The sequence below is a fragment of the Salmo trutta genome, chromosome 19 (genome assembly GCF_901001165.1).
Source record: "Salmo trutta chromosome 19, fSalTru1.1, whole genome shotgun sequence".
NCBI lineage: Eukaryota > Metazoa > Chordata > Actinopteri > Salmoniformes > Salmonidae > Salmo > Salmo trutta.
The window spans coordinates 23036511-23058479 of NC_042975.1; the positions used below are offsets into that span (position 1 = coordinate 23036511).

The following is a 21969-nucleotide window of genomic DNA, read 5'->3' on the forward strand; positions in this document are numbered from 1 at the left end:
TATGACACACAATGAGTTGCATAACGTACAGCATCAGAGCGGTCAGTTTTTTCAACTTTTCTTCAATACTATTGGTGCATTACCATGTCAATCAAAGCTTGAATAGAAACGTAGTTTACACCCCGGATTTTGATGCCAACACAGTCCCATTAGTTTTTATTGCAGCCTAGTTTGAATGCTTATGAAGCCTAGGTTGTGCTTATGAAGGCATTATGAAGGCTTTATGAAGCCTTTATAAGCTGAACATCATTTAAAGCAGGACTGGGAAAACTATTTATAAGATACATACTTTCAGTTTTTCCCAACTCACTTCACTCATGCAAAAGAGGTAGGCTCACACTGCTGGTGCTAGCACATGTGCAGATCCAATACACAGCTGGAACTCCGATTGAGGTGTTTACATGTCCTAATAGTTTGAAAGACTGCCAGAAATCCAGGTATTTTAATCAGCATATGCTTACTTAGATTATTATAAATAAAAAAATGTATATATTTCTCCTTTATTTAACCAGGTAGGCCAGTTGAGAACAAGTTCTCATTTACAACTGCGACCTGGCCAAGATAAAGCAAAGCAGTGCAACAAAAAACAACAACACATAGTTACACATGGGATAAACAAAAGTACAGTCAATAACACAATAGAAAAATCTATATACAGTGTCGGCAAATGGAGTAAGGAAGTAAGGCAATAAATAGGCCATAGTAGCGAAGTAATTACAAATCAGCAAATTAACACTGGAGTGATAGATGTGCAGATGATGATGTGCAAGTAGAAAAACTGGTGTGCAAAAGAGCAAAAAAGTAAATAAAAACAATATGGGGATGAGGTAGGTAGTTGGATGGGCTATTTACAGATGGCTGTGTACAGCTGCAGCGATCGGTAAGCTGCTCAGATAGCTGATGCTTAAAGTTAGTGAGGGAGATATAAGTCTCCAACTTCAGCGATTTTTGCAATTTGTTCCGGTCTTTGGCAGCAGAGAACTGGAAGGAAAGGCGGCCAAAGTAGTTGTTGGCTTTGGGGATGACCAGTGAGATATTCCTGCTGGAGTGCGTGCTACGGGTGGGTGTTGTTATGGTGACCAGTGAGCTGAGATAAGGTGGAGCTTATAGATGACCTGGAGCCAGTGGGTCTGGCGATGAATATGTAGCGAGGGCCAGCCGACGAGAGCATACAGGTCGCAGTGGTGTGTGGTATATGGAGCTTTGGTGACAAAACAGATGGCACTGTGATAGACTACATCCAGTTTGCTGAGTAGAGTGTTGGAGGCTATTTTGTAAATGACATCGCCGAAGTCGAGGATCGCTAGGATAGTCCGTTTTACGAGGGTATGTTTGGCAGCGTGAGTGAAGGAGGCTTTGTTGTGAAATAGGAAGCCGATTCTAGATTTAATTTTGGATTGGAGATGCTTAATATGAGTCTGGAAGGAGAGTTTACAATCTAGCCAGACACCTAGGTATTTGTAGTTGGCCACATATTCTAAGTCAGAACCGTCCAGAGTAGTGATGCTAGTCGGGCGGGAGGGTGCGGGCAGCGATTATGACCATACGCCGATTAAGATAAGCGGAGTAAGGTGTTTACATTACTAATACCATAATCAGTTTAATATCGGATTATTATGGTGCATGTATATATAAGCTTGGTTGTGTCTTTCTCTCCAGGAGGGACAGTGGGGGTCCGTTTTGTCGGGAGACGCGCCAATTGTCTCAGAGGATGTTCTGTTCCGATCCCAATCTTCAAGCCCCGGGGCAAAGAGGATTTTATTTCTGAGATTAAATTGGGTTTTGCATTTGTTTTGTGAGTAAAGCGTTCCAAAGCGATCTTTATCGCTTTTTTGTGTTTGCACAATTAGCTGCGGTGGTGTATAAGCACATTGGTTTGTTTACTGTAAATTTGTTTCTCCATCTCTCTCTCTCTCATTTTGGCTTCCCTACTTCACAAAGCTTTCGGTAGATAAAGGCTCAAACTTGCATGGTCTCTTTATATTGTTGTACTCATAATGCCGGCTGTCTATTAACGTTGAAACATATTGCCCCGATAGTTTGAACAATGGGTATTGTCCCACACTGTGAGTGTGCATTTCAGACAAATCTGTATTCTGTACTATCTGCAGGGTCAAATGTGTGAAAGCAGTATGATACTATTACTGTATGATGCAGCACTGGAGCAGTACAAAAACAGCTGTTAGCTTTTCAGACATACTGTACCTACAGTGCAATGTCACCGTTTCACTAGTTCAACTTCCAGCCACTAGCAACCACAGGAGCAAAACTACTCTTTCTAGCGACCAGTAGGTAGATTTTGGACTTTATTAGCTGTAGACTGTCAGTGACAAGTTTTGTCAGATTCTCTATATCATGTAATGATGAGTGCATATTGAATATCTGCATTGATCCTGCTGCGGACATACACACACATCTACACTTCAGCATATGCACTTTGTCTTGACATGGCATCTCTGTGTGAGGATGGACGTGTCAAGGTCAAGTCAAAGTTGTTTCGACACAGAGATTCGTATTCTGACAATGGCACACACATATACATGCATGCCTTTATACATTATTTACAATGAAGCATTGTCACGTGAAAGAATGCACACACATATACATGCATGCCTTTATACATTATTTACAATGAAGCATTGTCACGTGAAAGAATGCACACACATATACATGCATGCCTTTATACATTATTTACAATGAAGCATTGTCACGTGAAAGAATGCACACACATACAAACTCTGAATTCCCCTTCATAAATAATAGCTTATTGTATTACACTGCTCTCTCTTTTGTTACACTCACCATGGTTTTGCTGAATTTGTTGAATGGCACTACGGTAATGGGTAACAATACTGTATGATCCATGCAATCATTCCACTGACTCTCTGTGTATGAGCTAAATCCCATACATTGAGCTCGGGGTCTGGGATCATAGATTACACCTTATATTCAGATAGAGAGAGCTAAGCCCAGTTCATCAGGGACATAAGACCAGCTAACCAATCCTTGTCTGGCACAAGCCTGAATATGGGCTTATGGGTCAACAATGTCATCATCACCCAGCTAATGTTTTTTTTGTGCCTTGAATGTGACTTCAAACTTCATAATTTTCCCTTGTTAAGATTGTGAATGGCCAAGGGTACTTTACTTGGCATGAAACATTAGCCTATGCACTGTGTGTTGTATTTGGGAAACAAAACCTCCCAATTGAACATGATTTAATGGCTAAATTTGTTACACCCACCTAGATGTATTTAGCTCCATTGAAATCCCCTAGATTCGCTGAAATCTCCCTAACTATCCCTAAACAGTACCTCCTACTTCAAAATATGAACATTATTTTTACACATTCACCTCAGAGAGGACGGTAGTCGGGGGTGATTTACCTATCACAGGAATGCTGTAATTAGTTGAGTTGGCAGTTTGCCCGAAGCTGCTGAACGTGTTGGGGTTTCTCTTTGCTGGTAGCATATGTTCAGTCAGTGATACTCATGCATATTTAACAGAGGAAACTCCTCCAGGGCTGTGCATCAGCCTGACACCATGAGCCAGGGACTCTGGGCAGGGCTCGACTAACTCAAGATGGGCTACTAAGGCTAGAGTCAAAGTTATAGTAGGCTGGGAAACCAGTGCTAAACCGTGGTAGCATTGACAGTGCTGAATGTAAATGTACTGGTCTGGACTGTGCTGGGCTCAGTTCTGCTACAGTTAGCTGTGCTATGTTTTGCTGGGAAGGGTTAGCTAGATTCTCCAGGGCAGAACAGAACTGGGGATTGACACTCGACACCTCTTGTTGTTGGAGGACCGATGCAGATATTCAAAGTGTGTGTGTGAACATCTGCATACACTTTGCAGGGTTCGCAGCCACAAAGACGTATTATTGTCTGCCTCCTCTCACACTGTTTCTTAACCAACCCTGCGACACAAGCTTGCAATTTTATCACTCCCTCAAACACACACACTACATGCATGCACGCACACACACACACACTCTGTCTCTCACTCCTGCACACACTTTTCTTTGTCTCACAAAGACCATGAAATTCCTCCTGTCCTCCATTTAAATTGCTGGGACAATCCTCATCCAGCATTGATAAAGGGCAAGTGTGTGAAGCTGATCTTTAAAATACTTGCCTCTTTTCATGAAAGTGTGTGTCTGCACTTGTGCATGTGTGCGTCTACTAGACCCTTCAGTGTTTGCCAAGCAGATGAGAGACATTAAACACAGTGTATGAAAAGCAGGGTTCCTATGTCATGAAAATCCTGGAAAAGTAATGGAATTTTAAAGTTGTGTTTTCCAGGCCTGGAAAAGTTTGGGGAAATGATCAAATCCTAAATGTTTTGGAAAATCAATGCTCTTAATGTAAGTTATTTAGACCCAGTTTTGAAATATTGTCTCAAGGTCACGTCCTGACCAGTAAAGGGGTCATTTGTATTTGTAGTATGGTCGGGGCGTGGCAGGGGGTGTTTGTTTTGGGGGGGGGGGCATAAGGGGAGTGTTGCTAGGTTAGGGAGGAACCCTGACCTAACTTCCCGGGCTATACGGAGGGAACCATGGAGGAAACTAGAGCCGGTCGAGGAGTCAAGAGCGGATGACGACGCTGGATTCCGGAGAAAGGGACTAGTGGAGAGCGCACGACGGAGCAGACGCACAGAGGGAGGAGCTAGGCAGCATGGAGGTATGCGCACTATGTCGCCCATAAGCACTCAGAGCCCGGTGCGGTCGATACAGGCTCCGCAACGTGGTTGTGCGACAGCTAGCCGGCAGCCATGAAGAAGTGCGCCGACGCAGCGTATCTGGCCTCCAGTGCGGCTCCTTGGCCCAGGATATCCCACGCCTGCTCCACGCACGATACCCTGCATTCCCCAGCACAGCCCAGTTCATCCTGTGCCAGCGCTTCGCCCTTGCCGGGCTAGAGTGAGCATGGAGCCAGGACGTGTTATGCTGGCTGTAAGTGTCAGACCTCCAGGGAGAATCCTGGGCCCAGGATATCCCACGCCTGCTCCAGGTACGGTGCGCCGTATTCCCCAGCACAGCCCAGTTCGTCCGGTGCCAGCGCTCAGCCCTTACCGGGCTATAGTCAGCATTGGTCCGGGACGGGTTGTGCCAGCCCTGAGCGCCAGACCTCCAGTGCGCCTCCAAGGCCCAGTACGTCCTGTGCCTGCTCCGCGCACTCTCCGTCTGGCGACGCCCCTCAGCCCGGAGCCTCCAGCGACGCTCCTCAGCCAGGAGCCTCCAGCGACGCTCCTCAGCCAGGAGCCTCCAGCGACGCTCCTCAGCCCGGAGCCTCCAGCGACGCTCCTCAGCCCAGAGCCTCCAGCAACGCTCCTCAGCCCGGAGCCTCCAGTGACGCTCCCCAGCCCGGGGCCTCCAGCGACGCCTCTCAGCCCGGGGCCTCCAGCGACGCCTCTCAGCCCGGGGCCTCCAGCGACGCCTGTCAGCCTGGGGCCTCCAGCGACGCCTCTCAGCCCGGGGCCTACAGCGACGCCTCTCAGCCCGGGGCCTCCAGCGACACCTCTCAGCCCGAGGCCTCCAGCGACGCCTCTCAGCCCAGAGTCTTCGGAACGGGAGCTACGCTCAGAGTCGTAGTGGGAGGATTGGCGAAGGGGGGGGTGTAGCACAGGAACCGTCGTTGACGGTGGCCACCCTCCCTTCCCCCCCTTTAGGTTTGGGGTTGGTTTTGTGGGGTTTTTGTTTTGGAGGTGCAGTCGGGAGCTGCACCTTTGGGGGGTGGGGGGTACTGTCACGTCCTGACCAGTAAAGGGGTCATTTATAATTGTAGTATGGTCAGGGCGTGGCAGGGGGTGTTTGTTTTGTGTGTTTTGGGGTTGTTTGGTTCTAGGGGATTTTGGCTCTAGTTTTCTATTTCTATGTTTCTTTTTCTATGTGTGGCCGGGTATGGTTTCCAATCAGAGGCAGGTGTCTCTCGTTGTCTCTGATTGGAAGCCATACTTAGGCAGCCTGTTTTCCTATGTTTTTGTGGGTGGTTGCTTTCTGTATAGTCTATGTACCTTACAGAACTGTTGATTGTCGTCTGTTATTTTGTTTGGGTGTTCACTCTCTTTAAATAAATACACGAAGATGAGCACTATACCCGCTGCGTTTTGGTCCCCTTTCATCGACCGCTGTGACACTCAATCAAATAAAAATCTACATATCTACCAGGATCGGAATGGCGCTTTAGCACAAAACGCGCATCGCCTGCATGTGTGCAAGATGAGTGGGCCATTGCTCAAAAAGAGAGAGACATTGCAGCAGAGAACAGACTAATAACTAGGTAGCCAATTCAAAACATATCTTGTACCCAGTAGTTAACTGTTAAGCTATTATACAGTGCATTCGGAAAGTATTCAGACACCTTTACTTTTTCCACATTTTGTTATGTTACAGCCTTATTCTAAAATGTATTCAATATTTGTTTCCCCTCATCAATCTACACACAATACCGCATAATGACAAAGCAAAAACAGGTTTATAGAATTTTTTGCAATTGTATTAAAAATAAAAAACAGAAATACAGTACCTTATTTACGTAAGTATTCCGACCATTTGCTATGAGACTCGAAATTGACCTCAGGTACATCCTGTTTCCATCGATCATCCTTGAGATGTTTCTACAACTTGATTGGAGTCCACCTGTGGTAAATTCAATTGATTGGACATGATTTGGTCAGGGAGGTGATCAAGAACCCGATGGTCATTCCGACAGAGCTCCAGAGTTCCTCTGTGGAGGTGGGAGAACCTTCGAAAAGGACAACCATCTCTGCAGCACTCCACCAATCAGGCCTTTATGGTAGAGTGACCAGACGGAAGCCACTCCTCAGTAAAAGGCACATAACAGCCTGCTTGGAGTTTGCCCCTAAAAGGCCCCTAAAGGACTCTCAGGCCATGAGAAACAAGATTAGGTACATTTACTGAAGAAAATGTGTAGGCTTGCTTCAGCTGAATAATAAGATTTGTAGCCTACCATAGCCATTTGATCTTTGATATATTAAATGAGTGAATTCTTTCAAAAGGCATAAAACGTATTTGCATGTTATGTTGCAATGTTATACATCAAGGGTGATCAACCATCCTCCAAAAGAGCTAATGGGTGTGCAGGCTTTTATTCCAGTCCTCTAACAAACCACATTTTAGAAACCTTGATAAACAGGCTCTGATGTGTTTGAGGTGAGCTTGATCAAAAGCCTGAACACCCAGTAGCTCTCCAGACTGAGGGTTGACCACGTGTTATATACAGTTGCCTAACAGGTATTCTACTTTGTGGGGGATTAAGTGCCTTGCTCAATGACAGGAGATGGTACATGGGATCATAGAGCAGCCTCCCAGTGTCAATACCACATTGCGCATGCTTTTTTTTATACGTACAATGAGACTCCACTAATGGTTGGTCAGAGTAATTTGGTTTAAATTCATGGAGAATTCATGGAAAACCCAGGAAATTCCATCCGTCAAAATGTGTATGAAGCCTGGAAAGATTGCTTTGTCTCTCCCCAGCATTCTGATGTAGCTTTAGAGAATAACTAGAAGAATGCCAGGTGTTCCGAGTCTGAACACTAAGAGAGAGAGTGGGCCGATGCAGATGGTAAGGCCTGCTATGGGCCAGACTATGAAACTAGCCATTATCCTGCTAGGCCAGACACTAAAGCTATCCTTTATTGTCCCATTTCAAACCATTTGGAGGATTCAGAGTACTAGTTATGTTGTTTGGCCAGATGTCTGTTGCAATGATTATGTTTTTAATTGATTCATTTCAAACTGGCAAGATTTTAAAGCTCCAGTCTGGTATTTGAAAAATCCTGTTAGCAACAGGATCCACTTTCAAATATTGCTCCATGGTATAACGCTACTACAGTCCTACTACTACTACTACTACTATACAACTATTTGTTTACTATTAATAACACTTTTTCATATGGAGGTGTATTATTGCAAGAGGCATCAGACTATTTAAAAGGTGCACTTTGAAACACTGCCACGTCCATTAGCGAAAGCGTTTAATTCCCACATTGGCCACCTCCAGTGGCCTCCAGTTTATTTTAAGGTCCTAGATGAAGCCGTAGCTACCGCATATGGATGCACTGTACATGTTTATGTCTAATTGAGCACATCTCTCTCTTTCTTTCCCTCTCTCCCGCTCTTCATCTCTTCCTCTCTCTCTCCTCTCTCTCTCTCGATGTCTTGCTCACTGTTCTCCCTCCCACTCATCCACCTGACGCCACTAATGCAATATTGTCACAAAGAACCATTGAAGGAGGGACAGAGAGAAGAGGAGAGGCTATGAGCAGCAGCATGATGGGTGGCTGTGCTGTGGTTGCTGACCTGATGTGACACAGAAAAGGAGGAAAGGGAGAAAGAAAGAATTGTAATAGCTTCAGGTTTGGCCATACTAGTGCCCCACTACTTCGGGACCCGAGATGTGAATACTGACCTACACTAACACACCTGATCCAACTAATCAACTGCTCATTCAATTTAGACTTGAATAGGTGAGGTAGTGCTGGACTGAAACAAAAACCAGCACGCACCGTAGTCCACTGCCAACCTCTGCAGTATAACACCAGTTGTAGCTAAGGGGTAAAGCCAAAGTATTGTTAAAAAACCTTTGAATGCAGCAGGCTAGTGGAGATACAGAGAGCCAGTGGATGGACATGTGCTGTGCGCTCTTAATTGCCTACTTTATTAGCGCCTGGCCAGGTGCTGTTGGTTGTATTAGAACATGAGGCACGAGTCCCACGGGGACAGTGGGATCCGAAGGATGTCATGGAATTGAGATCTGTCTGGATAATACTATAGTTAGTATCTGTGACACTATAGCTACCTGGGTTGGGAACTGCCTAAAGAATAAGTTAGTCATTCACAGATGTGTAAGGCTGTGTTGACAGTGGCAGAATGTTATGATTCCCACACAATATTGAGGTAACATGGGCAATAATTACCTAGAGTGCATCTTCCCATGCCTTTATGTCCTTTTGTTAAGCCCTCATGGCATATGTTTTGGCTCTGATACCATCATGCCTGACTCTTACCCCATAGTACATCTAAAAGTGTGGTCACTGGGGCAATCTGTCACACAGGTGTTCCCCAGCAGTAGAGTCAAGGCCAGGTGAAGGTTTCAGCACATGCATTATTTGACTAAGGTGTTGACTAGTGTGAGGCCCTGAAGTACACTACATCCGATTCCATAGAGGTAGTATCTCGTCTAGTGATCACTGCAGTCTTTCTGTAGGAGAGTGCAGTGCACTTTGTGACTTTTTTTCTGTAAATATTTAACCATGTTTGAGGCCCCAGATATTGTCTTCTCCTGTCCCATTTTCCAAGACTGTGTTTTTTGATATTTGTTACTTTCCAACATCAGGAAGACAGGGGTCTCTCAAACGTCATTTTTAAATATGTGCGCTATACATTTTTCAAACACACAACAAAGTTGAGCGTTTCTGAAATGATAGTGGATGAAGCATTCTTCCCAAAATGTTGTGTGACCTGGAAATTATTTTCTCATTTCAACAATGAAATCCAATAAATATTTTGAAAAGAATTGTGTTGACTACTAAAATGCACAGTAAAGATGTTCAGTCCAGTCATTGCCTTTGTGTAATTTAAATTGAGATTTTCACACAATGCCTTGTTTTCATCCGCATTTCGCCTGTAATTGGGTATTAAAGAAACCGTGTGTCCAATAACGTGCAATGCTGTAGTTGCAAGTCAAATTAACAATTTATGTTTGAAGCTTCAGTAAAGCAAACTGTCCCATGGTATGATGTAAATGGAATATTGTTGAAAAAAGACGAGCGGAAAGTTATTATGCACTATGGCGTTACTGTAGTATTGAATACATTGAACAAAAGTCACAGAGGAATGTGTTTTTATTCTCTTGCCCTATGTGCTGTAATTTAGTTCCTAGGAGTATCCCATCTCTTTCACTCTCTCCCTCTCTCTTGATCTCTCGCTCCCTCTTTCAGAAAATTAAGGCAGCATGTTCAAGAACATTTAAAGAGTTGAGGCGGGGGTCAGTGGGATCCAGCTAATGCAGAAAATGAATGAAAACCGTTAAAGTCTTATATCCCAGTACCATAGTAGTGACAAAGACAGAATATGAGCCCTGTAGAATGACCCACCTCCATAGTGACCATATATATTAATGTTATAACTAGGGCTTAACTGACTTCTCTTTCTTTTTTTACCTTTATTTTACTAGTGTCGTGTCTTTGGGCACCATTAAACTGAAGACATGTTTATCAATTAACTCCCTTTAATTATTATCACACGATTAAACTGTGTCACGGTCTTCGTCGTGTTGAGGAAAGGAGGACCAAAATGCAGCGGGATTGTGGACACTCATGTTTTATTACTGACAAAAAACAAGAGTAAAGCATCCACTTGATAAACAAAACAATAAATGATACTCACAACACGAAACAGTTTTGCAGGCTCACAAACGCAGTGCAAAAACAATCTCCCACAAAAGACACATACATACACACCCTAATATATGGGACTCTCAATCAAAGGCAAATGGACAACACCTGCCTTCAATTGAGAGTCCCAACCCCAATTAACCACACAGACATACAACAGCTAGATCAATCATAGACATACATAACAAGGAACAGTGCCCAAAAACCCCAGAATACACAAATAAAATACCCTACAACAAACACACCACCCCGAATACCATAAAACAAATACCCTCTGCCACGTCCTGACCAAACTACAATACCAATTAACCCTTATACTGGCCAGGATGTGACAAACTGATTAATCGTTTAATTGTAATTAACTAGGAGATCGGGGCACCAAGGAAAATATTCAGATTACAAAGTTATAATTTTCCTAATATAACTTTCCTATATTATAACATTATATATTATATTCTATTATAGTATAGGCCGATTATCTTCTGGTTTAAATGGTGTATTTTACCTCGCGTCCAGTCTCATTCCAAACGTCGTAAATTGTTGTATCTGCACGAACCCAGCCTTTACTAAGAGTCATCCATACATCAATTGTCTTAAAATCATTTATTTACTAAACTAAGTAATTCACAGAAAGTATACAAACAGTAATTATCATCACAAAGAATTGGTAGAGTAATGTGCCCTAGTGGCTAACAGGCATGGCTGGTGTCTTGTAGAACAATGGGTCATAAAATGTTCAGCTGAGGAGGTACACAGAGTTCATTAATATTAACAATTGACATGCTAATCAATTGCACATGAACGCTCACTCATTTGAGAACCATTGCAATCAATATATATTTACGCTCAGTGTGTCGTCGGGATCCTTGTTGGAGCGTCGTTCTGTTGGAGAGTTTTCTCTCTCTCTCTCTCTCGGTTAGAATGGATCTTTCAAAGCGACATTCATTAATGTCATCATAGAATGAATGTTTCGTTGGTCTTCGCGTTCAATGATATAATTTACTTAGCTGCAGACTAATAATTAATATCAAAGACTTGTTCTTATTCTGTCGGTATCGATAGTCTAAAAGTTAACCACGTGGTATAGTTCACTTTCAGTAGAGTACTTGGATGGTCAAACCTATTGGCCAACTCGCAATGGAGTGGAGGCCGGGTCTGAAGAAATGTAAATCAGGGTGGGGTGTTATAGTGAACATAGAACAGGCTTGTCACATGACGCCTGGTCCTGTCTGTGTCCCTGGGGGCGTGCCGATGACTGAGTTAAGCTTGGTACAGAAATACAATTCTATCACATTAACATCAGTACATAGCATCTCAATGTATTACAAATAGCTTTATCCTTATTAATACATTTTATACAACCATGTGGATGCAAGTCTCAAGGCTGAGGCTATTATATAAACAGTATTATGGTAATATGGCTATATTGTCTCTTCTGAGTATCACAAAATTGTACCAAGCGGACCAGTTCGTAGCTGGATTCTTCACCAATCTTCCATACCTTCTCCAGAACACAAAGGTCGCTTGGCTCCCCAATTCTGTGAGTTGGAAGAATTTCCTGTGTCTCTCTATGGGCCATATGGCAAGAGATTCTCCTCTTAGAGTTTTTACAACTCCTTCACACAGGGAAAGGGTGGGGGAAGGTAGGTTGGGGGATGGTGCAAGGGGGTCAACTGTCCTCCCTGTACTCAAAGAGGCCAACGTCATGACACTAGGCAAGTCAGTTACAAACAAATTCTTATTTTCAAGGACAGCCTTGGAACAGTGGGTTATCTGTCTTGTTCAGGGGAAGAACAACAGATTTTTACCTTGTCAGCTTGGGGATTCGATCTTGCAACCTTTCGGTTACTAGTCCAATGCTCTAACCACTAGGCTACCTGCCGCCCCTTATTCTGTGACTTATCAAAACAAAATTGGGACTGCGAGATATTCAAGTTACGTCTAGGCCATAGTTTTGGTCCTAAATCAGAGGCAAGTAATGAATGGGCCCTGGAGAGATGCAGAGAAGAGGAAAGAGGGAGAGAAAGTATTCACACTTAAAACAGCCCAGAGCAGTAGAGGATGGGGAAAGTGAGTGGAAGTGGCTAGCGGTAGTGGCTCATATACAGTACACTTAGAGGCTATAGAGATGGTGTTCACAGAGGATTCATTGCTGATTGAGTAAGTGGCTCTTTTGCACCAGGTAGCTGAGCAAAACTTGCATAGATTGTGTTTTGGAATTGTCAAGGCCTCCTTTTGTATGTACGTGAATAATTAACACAATAATGAATTTGTCAGGATTAGCTAGCAGAGCTAATTTTTGTTTAATCTGGTTTTGAATAAAAGGCTTGTGGGTAACACTTCATATTCAATTTCAGTAATAAACCATTTATTAGGCATTTGTATAAAGTTGAAGTTGGAAGTTGACATACACTTAGGTTGGAGTCATTAAAACTTGTTTTTCAACCACTCCACAAATTTCTTGTTAACAAACTATAGTTTTGGCAAGTCGGTTAGGACATCTACTTCGTGGATGACACAAGTAATTTTTCCAACAATTGTTTACAGACAGATTATTTCACTTATAATTCACTGTATCACAATTCCAGTGGGTCAGAAGTTTACATACACTAAGTTGACTGTGCCTTTAAACAGCTTTGAAAATTCCAGAAAATGATGTAATTGCTTTAGAAGCTTCTGATAGGCTAATTGACATAATTTGAGTCAATTGGAGGTGTACCTGTGGATGTATTTCAAGGCCTACCTTCAAACTCAGTGCCTCTTTGCTTGACATCATGGGAAAATCAAAAGAAATCAGCCTTGACCCCAGGAAAAAAATGTAGACCTCCGCAAGTCTGGTTCATCCTTGAAAGCAATTTAAAAACGCCTGAAAGTACCACATCCATCTGTACTAACAATAGTACGCAAGTATAAACACCATGGGACCACGCAGCCGTCATACCGCTCAGGAAGGAGACGCGTTCTGTCTCCTAGAGATGAACGTACTTTGCTGCGAAAAGTGCAAATCAATCCCAGAACAACAGCAAAGGACCTTATGAAGATGCTGGAGGAAACAGGTACAAAAGTATCTATATCCACAGTAAAACAAGTGTCACGGCTGTCGAAAGAATCGGACCAAACTGCAGCGTGGTTGTAGTTCCACATTTTATTAAATCCGTGAAACTTTGCAAAACATAAATAACTACATTTACAAAACAACAAACCGTGACGAAGAGAGAAACAAACACTACTCAAAAGATAATCACCCACAAAACCCAGGAAGAAAAACCCCAACTTAAATATGATCTCCAATCAGAGGTAACGAGGACCAGCTGCCTCCAATTGGAGATCAACCCCCCAAAAAACAATCATAGAAATAGAAAAACTAGAACTTAAACATAGAAATAGAAAACATAGAAAAACACAAAACACCCCCTGTCCCGCCCTGACCTACTCTACCATAGAAAATCACATCCTACTATGGTCAGGACGTGACAACAAGTCCTATATCGACATATCCTGAAAGGCCGCTCAGCAAGGAAGAAGCCACTGCTCCAAAACTTCCATAAAAAAGCCAGACTACGGTTTGCAACTGCACATGGAGAAATGTCCTCTGGTTTGATGAAACAAAAATAGAACTGTTTGGCCATTATGACCATCGTTATGTTTGGAGGAAAAAGGGGGAGGCTTGCAAGCCGAAGAACACCATCCCAACCGTGAAACACGGGGGTGGCAGCATCATGTTGTGGGGGTGCTTTGCTGCTGGAGGGACTGGGGCACTTCACAAAATAGATGGCATCATGAGGGAGGAAAATTATGTGGATGAATTGAAGCAACATCTCAAGACATCAATCAGGAAGTTAAAGCTTGGTCGCAAATGGGTCTTCCAAATGGACAATGACCCCAAGCATACTTCCAAAGTTGTGGCAAAATGGCTTAAGGACAACAAAGTCAAGGTATTGGAGTGGCCATCACAAAGCCCTGACCCCAATCCCATAGAAGATTTGTGGGCAGAACTGAAAAAGCGTGTGCGAGCAAGCAGGCTTACAAACCTGACTCAGTTACACCAGCTCTGTCAGGAGGAATAGGCCAAAATTCACCCAACTTATTGTGGGAAGCTTGTGGAAGGCTATCCGAAAGGTTTTACCCAAGTTCAACAATTTAAAGGCAATGCTACCAAATACTAATTGAGTGTATGTAAACTTTTGACCCACTGGGAATGTGGTAAAAGAAATAAAAGATGAAATAAATCATTCTCTCTACTATTATTCTGACATTTCACATTCTTAAAATAAAGGTGTGATCCTAACTGACCTAAGACAGGGAGTTTTTACAAGGATTAAATGTCAGGAGTTTTGAAAAACTGAGTTTAAATGTATTTGGCTAAGGTGTATGTAAACTTCCCACTACAACTGTAGGTAGTGATTTATTAATCATTACTCCTACATTTATTAACCATTTTCTAATCATTAGTGTTTTTTGCTGTCCCTAATCTAAAGTGAGTTCTGTTTATACTATATAAATACTTTAAAAAGGTTTTGAGTAACTAGTGTAATTTCTCATAAGATGAGCATGACATTCGTAGACATTCCAGGAGTACCTGTTGCTTCTTAGCTCTGAAAATAACCTAGATCATATCAATGGTAAAAGAATAAGCACACAACACAGAATGTTTATGGAAATATATCTAACATTTTCTATAAATCAGGGATTCTTGAAAAACGGGACTCTCACAACTTTTCCCCCAATTGTCCCCATGTTGGGGAATATGAGATTTGAATATCTGAAATAAAATGTCACCAATTACTGATATAAAATGTCACTAATTACTGTTCCAAAATGTTACAGACAGGTGAGGAAACTTCAAACCTCTTTTCCCATTCACTTTTCCTATTGTAAACGATGAGCTAGATCAAAGCCGCATGTGGAGGATGTATACAAATAATGTGTACACTTTCCTTGACCTACATTGCATACTCTATGAATTTGATTTTTTGGGGGGGGGGGGGGGATTCTTATGACATTGCCAGCAGTAAGATTTTAGTTCAATTTCCAAATAGACAAAAACTTTATCTTTCAAATGTCACTTTCTATTTTCTGACAACAAAACGTGTGCAAAGCTGTCATCAAGGCAAAGGGTGGTTGCTTTTAAGAATCTCAAATCTAATTGTTTAACAAATTGTGGGTTATTACATGATCCCATACGTGTTATTTCATAGTTTTGATGTCTTCAATATTATTCTACAATGTAGAAAATAGTAAAAATAAAGAAAAACCCTAGAAGGAGTAGGTGTGTCCAAACTTTTGATTGGTACTGTAGCACACAGAAGACTGAAATATAACAAAACTGTTTGACATATAAACACCAGATTTTTTGCAGGTTTAAAAAAACTATATTTATGAATTATTCATTTCATTCCACCCATGAGGCCACTAGAGGGCGATTTTGTCATTTGACTGCAGGAAGGGTCTACTACTACTACTACTACATGTAATGAAGACATGAATAAGGGGTCCTTATGGTATAGCTGACCATGGTTATTCCTGATTAATTTAGGATTTTAGACTAATCTGATGGAGTTGACCAAATCTCTGGACACATTTTTCAGGAAACACAGCTTTGAGAGAAATATTATTTAAAGTCACAGAAGGCTATGGCAAGAAACTGTATAAGATCCCATCTTTTTATGAGAGTTTGAAATTGGGATCCTTGTGGGAGTAATGATTAATAAATGGTGCACAAACTGTTTGTATATGTCTTTATAAATGGTTTATTACTGAACGTTAATATAAAACGTTACCAGGGTTTGGGCTATTCGGTTAAACACAGGCCATATTTTGGTCCAAACTTCAATTTCAAGTAGTTTATTTGCCATTTGCAGGTATTAACAGTAATATATACATTGGAAATGTTTGTTGAAGCTTACTCGCATAGTACAGTACATACACATATACAGTAAAAAGATCATAAAACACTACTGCAATGTATTCATTACTTGTATGTGGTAATGATTACATTGTCCAAGCAAAGTCTGTAAATATTCACTTGATTTTGCGCCTCTCCCAGCAACACATCTAAGGTTTGCTAGCTAGAGCTTCTCGTAGTGGATCATTGGATTAATACATTTTAAACAGAATACGTCAACTTTATTTTCCACATTATGGCTTCACACATTGACATAGACAGACATATAAACACAAATATCACACAAAAACACATACAACATTGGAAGATTAGAGATTTTTCCCTTTTGATATTTGCCAATAACATTTTTCTCACCATTTTATTTTATATTGTCCTCTTCACAGCTCCCCCCAATTTCACAGACACACCGCCACTGTACGTTGAGGCCAAGGAAGGCGGCAGCATCACCCTGAGCTGCGTTGCTTCTGGCAACCCCAAGCCCTCCATCAACTGGCTTCGGGAGGGCGAGCCCGTGGAGGACAGCATCAAGTACAAGGTAGGACCCCCACTTCACCATGTGTTTGCCCCACCGAAAATCAAATCAAATTGTATTTGTCACATACACATGTTTAACAGATGTTATTGCAGGTGTAGTGAAATGCTTGTGTTTCTAGCTCCAACAGTGCAGTAATATCTAACAATTCACAACAATACATGCAATACACACAACCTAAAAGTAAAAGAATGTCATGCTCGTTGTAAAGATGGGACCAAGGCGCAGCGGGAATGTGTATGCTCATCTTCTTTATTGTGAAGAAAACCAAAACAAACACTTCAACGTAAACAACGACGAGAAAACAGTCCTGTGAGGCACACAGCTACACTTACGGAACAACTACCCACAAAAACCCATGAAAAAACACCCCTACTAAATAGGACCTTCAATTAGAGGCAACGAGGAACAGTTGCCTCCAATTGAAGGTCAACCCAATAACCTAAACATAGAAATAGAAAGACTATAACGAACATAGAAATATACCAACATAGAACATTAACCAAAAAACCCCGAAACACATAAATCAAACACCCCCTGCCACGCCCTGACCAAACTACAATAACAAACAACCCCTTTTACTGGTCAGGACGTGACAGTACCCCCCCCCCCAAAGGTAGGCCCCGGATGCACCTCAAACAAAAAAACACAAAAATAAACCACAAAACAAAAATAATCCCAAACTAAAGGGAGGGAAGGGAGGGTGGCCACCGTTACCGACGGCTCCTGTGCTACACCCCCCCCCCCAACCCACCTACTATGGAGGTGGCTCAGGCTCCGGCCTTAGTCCCCAACCTAACCTGTCCACCCCCGCTGAAGGCTCAGGGCTAAGGCGCGTTGCTGGAGACCTCGGGCAGATGCGTGTCGCTGGAGACCTCGGGCTGATGCGTGTCGCTGGAGACCTCGGGCTGATGCGCGTCGCTGGAGACCTCGGGCTGATGCGTGTCGCTGGAGACCTCGGGCTGGAGGGCGACTCTGGGAGCTCCGGACTGGAGGGCGACTCTGGGAGCTCCGGACTGGAGGGCGACTCTGGGAGCTCCGGACTGGAGGGCGACTCTGGGAGCTCCGGACTGGAGGGCGACTCTGGGAGCTCCGGACTGGAGGGCGACTCTGGGAGCGCCGGACTGGAGGGCGACTCTGGGAGCGCCGGACTGGAGGGCGACTCTGGGAGCGCCGGACTGGAGGGCGACTCTGGGAGCGCCGGACTGGAGGGCGACTCTGGCCGCGCCGGACTGGAGGGCGACTCTGGGAGCGCCGGACTGGAGGGCGACTCTGGGAGCGCCGGACTGGAGGGCGACTCTGGCCGCGCCGGTTCCGGACTGGAGGGCGACTCTGGCCGCGCCGGTTCCGGACTGGAGGGCGACTCTGGCCGCGCCGGTTCCGGACTGGAGGGCGATTCTGCAGGCTCCGGACTGTGGGCCGTCTCTGCAGGCTCCGGACTGTGGGCCGTCTCTGCAGGCTCCGGACTGTGGGCCGTCTCTGCAGGCTCCGGACTGTTGGACATCGCCGGAAGCACAGGACGGGGAACTGTCGCCGGAAGCTCTGGGCGGGGAACTGTCGCCGGAAGCTCTGGACGGGGAACTGTCACCGGAAGCTCTGGACGGGGAACTGTCGCCGGAAGCTCTGGATGGGGAACTGTCGTCGGAAGATCTAGATGGGGAACTGTCTTCGGAAGCTCTAGATGGGGTTCTGTCGTCGAAACCTCTGGATGGGGACTGCGCACTGCAGGCCTGATGTGTGGTGCTGGCTTTGGAGGTGCCAGACTATTTTTACGCACCACAGGGCCAGTGCGAGGAGCAGGAGCAGGACGTACTGGACTGGGCTGACGCACTGGAGGCCTGGTGCAGGGGCTGGTACTGGAGGTACCAGACTGGAGACACGCACCCCAAGGCTAGTGTGAGGAGCGGGAATAGGACGTACTGGACTGGGCTGATGCACTGGAGGCCTAGTGCATGGTGCTGGCTTTGGAGGCACCAGACTGGAGACACGCACCTCAAGGCTAGTGCGAGGAGCAGGAACTGGATACACCAGGCCATGAACAAGCACTGGAGGTCTGGAGCGCACAGCCTGCACAACCCATCCTGGCTGGGTGGTAACAGTAGCTCTGCACGAGCGGAGTGCTGGCACAGGGCGAACTGGGCTGTGCAGAGGTCTGATGGCTGCCGTGCGCAGAGCAGGCGTAGGGTAGCCTGGGCCTAGGCGACGTACTGGTGGCCAGATGTACTGCGCAGGCATACTCCTACCTGGCTGGATGCCCACTGTAGCATGGCACTTGCGAGAGGCTGGAATCGCTCGCACCGGACTGTGCGTGCGCATGGGCGAGATTGTGCGCACTTCTGCATAGACCGGCGCTCTTCTGATCCTCTGCTCCCCATAATAAGCACGGGGAGTTGGCTCAGGTCTATTGCCTGACCTAGCCACACTCCCCGTGTGCCCCCCCCAAAAAAATTATTGGGGGTGCCTCTCGGGTAAGCCAAACGGCGCGTATATTGCCTCGTAACGGCGCAGCTCCGCCTTGGCTGCCTCCAGCTCCTCCTTACGGCGTCGGTATTCCCCAGCCTGGTGCCATGGTCCTGCCCTGTCCAAAATCTCCTCCCATGTCCATGACTCTAGATAGCTCTGCTGCTCCTTCCTCCGCTGCTTGGTCCGTTGGTGGTGGGTAGTTCTGTCACGCTCGTCGTAAAGATGGGACCAAGGCGCGGGAATGTGTATGTGTTACGCCCCTGAAAAAGGGGAGAAATAATCACGAGAGTGATACGGTATTGTTTCCTCAATGAGCTTTAGTGAAATTTTTACAAAAGTAACACACGGCCAAGGCAACAAAGGAGTGGCTCAAGAAGAAGCACATTAAGGTCCTGGAGTGGCCTAGCCAGTCTCCAGTCCTTAATCCCATAGAAAATCTGTGGAGGGAGCTGAAGGTTCAAGTTGCCAAACATCAGCCTCGAAACTGTAACGGCTGTCTTCTGAAATGAACCAAGGCGCAGCAGGTATGTGAATACTCATGGTCATTTATTGCCAAAAAAGGAGCAGAGCATTCACTTAACAACAAAAAAGGGTGACAACAGTGACAGTTCTACAGGCTATACAAGCAGTGTAAAAAACAACCACCCACAACCCCACAAGGCAAAGTAGGCACCTTATGTGTGACTCCCAATCAGGGCCACTCGGGCTGGGCCGGAAGGCAGGAGGGCCACTCGGGCTGGGCCGGAAGGCAGGAGGGCCACTCGGGCTGGGCCGGAAGGCATGCGGGCCACTCGGGCTGGGCCGGAAGGCATGCGGGCCACTCGGGCTGGGCCGGAAGGCAGGAGGGCCACTCGGGCTGGGCCGGAAGGCAGGAGGGCCACTCGGGCTGGGCCGGAAGGCAGGAGGGCCACTCGGGCTGGGCCGGAAGGCAGGAGGGCCACTCGGGCTGGGCCGGAGGGCAGGAGGGCCACTCGGGCTGGGCCGGAGGGCAGGAGGACCACTCGGGCAGAACCGGGCAGTCTGGCCACTCTGGCAGAACCGGGCAGTCTGGCCACTCTGGCAGAACAGGGCAGTCTGGCCACTCTGGCAGAACAGGGCAGTCTGGCCACTCTGGCAGAACAGGGCAGTCTGGCCACTCTGGCAGAACAGGGCAGTCTGGCCACTCTGGCAGAACAGGGCAGTCTGGCCACTCTGGCAGAACAGGGCAGTCTGGCCACTCTGGCAGATCCTGACAGGCCGGGCACCCTGGCAGATCAGGGCAGGCGGGCACCTCTGGCAGAACAGGGCAGTCTGGCCACTCTGGCAGAACAGGGCAGTCTGGCCACTCTGGCAGAACAGGGCAGTCTGGCCACTCCGGCAGAACAGGGCAGTCTGGCCACTCCGGCAGTTCAGGGCAGTCTGGCCACTCCGGCAGTTCAGGGCAGTCTGGCCACTCCGGCAGTTCAGGGCAGTCTGGCCACTCCGGCAGTTCAGGGCAGTCTGGCCACTCCGGCAGTTCAGGGCAGTCTTGCCACTCCGGCAGTTCAGCGCAGTCTGGCCACTCCGGCAGTTCAGCGCAGTCTGACCTCTCTGGCGACTGTTGACTGGCGGGCAGCTCTGACGACTGTTGACTGGCGGGCAGCTCGGACGACTGTTGACTGGCGGACAGCTCTGACGACTGTTGACTGGCGGACAGCTCTGACGACTGTTGACTGGCGGGCAGCTCTGGTGATGGTTGACTGGCGGGCAGCTCTGGTGACTGTTGACTGGCGGGCAGCTCTGGTGACTGTTGACTGGCGAGGCTGGGCTGACGCACTAGACTCCTGATGCGTGGGGCTGGTATTGGACTTGCCAGCCTGGAGACACGCACCTCCATGCTAGTGCGTCTAGCGGGAAACACCGGACCGAAAGGGCGCACTGGCGGTCTTGAGTGCAGGGTTGGCATCACTCCTTCCGGCTCGATGCTCCCCTTGCCCTGGCACCTGCGGGGCGCTGGTACTGGGCGAACTGGGCTGTGCGTCCGTATAGGCGAGATGGTGCGTACCACAGCGTAACATGGCGCCCTCCACCTCATACGCACCTCCCTGTAGTCACGGGTAGCTGGCTTCCCTGGCCTGGCCAAACTACCCGTGTGCCCCCCCCAAAAAAAATCTTGGGGCTGCCTCTCGGGTTTCCTACCCAACCGTGTTCCAGCAAAACATTCCCGTTGGTTCCTCTGTCCAGCTGCCTCCACTCTCCTGAGTGCCTCCACCTGTTCCCATGGGAGGCGATCCCTTCCGGCCAGGATCTCTTCCCAGGTGTAGGCTCCCTTGCCATCCAGGACGTCCTCCCATGTCCATTCCTCCTTTTTTTTCTCCTGTGGCTTCCTCCTCTTCTGCTGCTTGGTCCTGGTTTGGTGGGTGGTTCTGTAACGGCTGTCTTCTGAAATGAAGCAAGGCGCAGCAGGTATGTGAATACTCATGGTCATTTATTGCCAAAAAAGGAGCAGAGCATTCACTTAACAACAAAAAAGGGTGACAACAGTGACAGTTCTACAGGCTATACAAGCAGTGTAAAAAACAACCACCCACAACCCCACAAGGCAAAGTAGGCACCTTATGTGTGACTCCCAATCAACCACAACCCTCTACAGCTGTGCTTGATTGGAAGTCACACGGCCAAAATCAATGAA

The 21969-nt window shown here is 46.1% G+C and overlaps 1 protein-coding gene across 1 annotated transcript in view; it reads left to right on the forward strand.

The window, feature by feature from the left end:
- Positions 1-21969, forward strand: part of LOC115154184 (protein turtle homolog B-like) — a 188087-nt gene that overhangs the window by 87305 nt on the left and 78813 nt on the right. The window contains exon 4 of the mRNA XM_029700146.1: positions 16708-16859. Within this exon, the coding sequence (XP_029556006.1) occupies positions 16708-16859 (152 nt within the window). The remainder of the gene's footprint in view (positions 1-16707; positions 16860-21969) is intronic.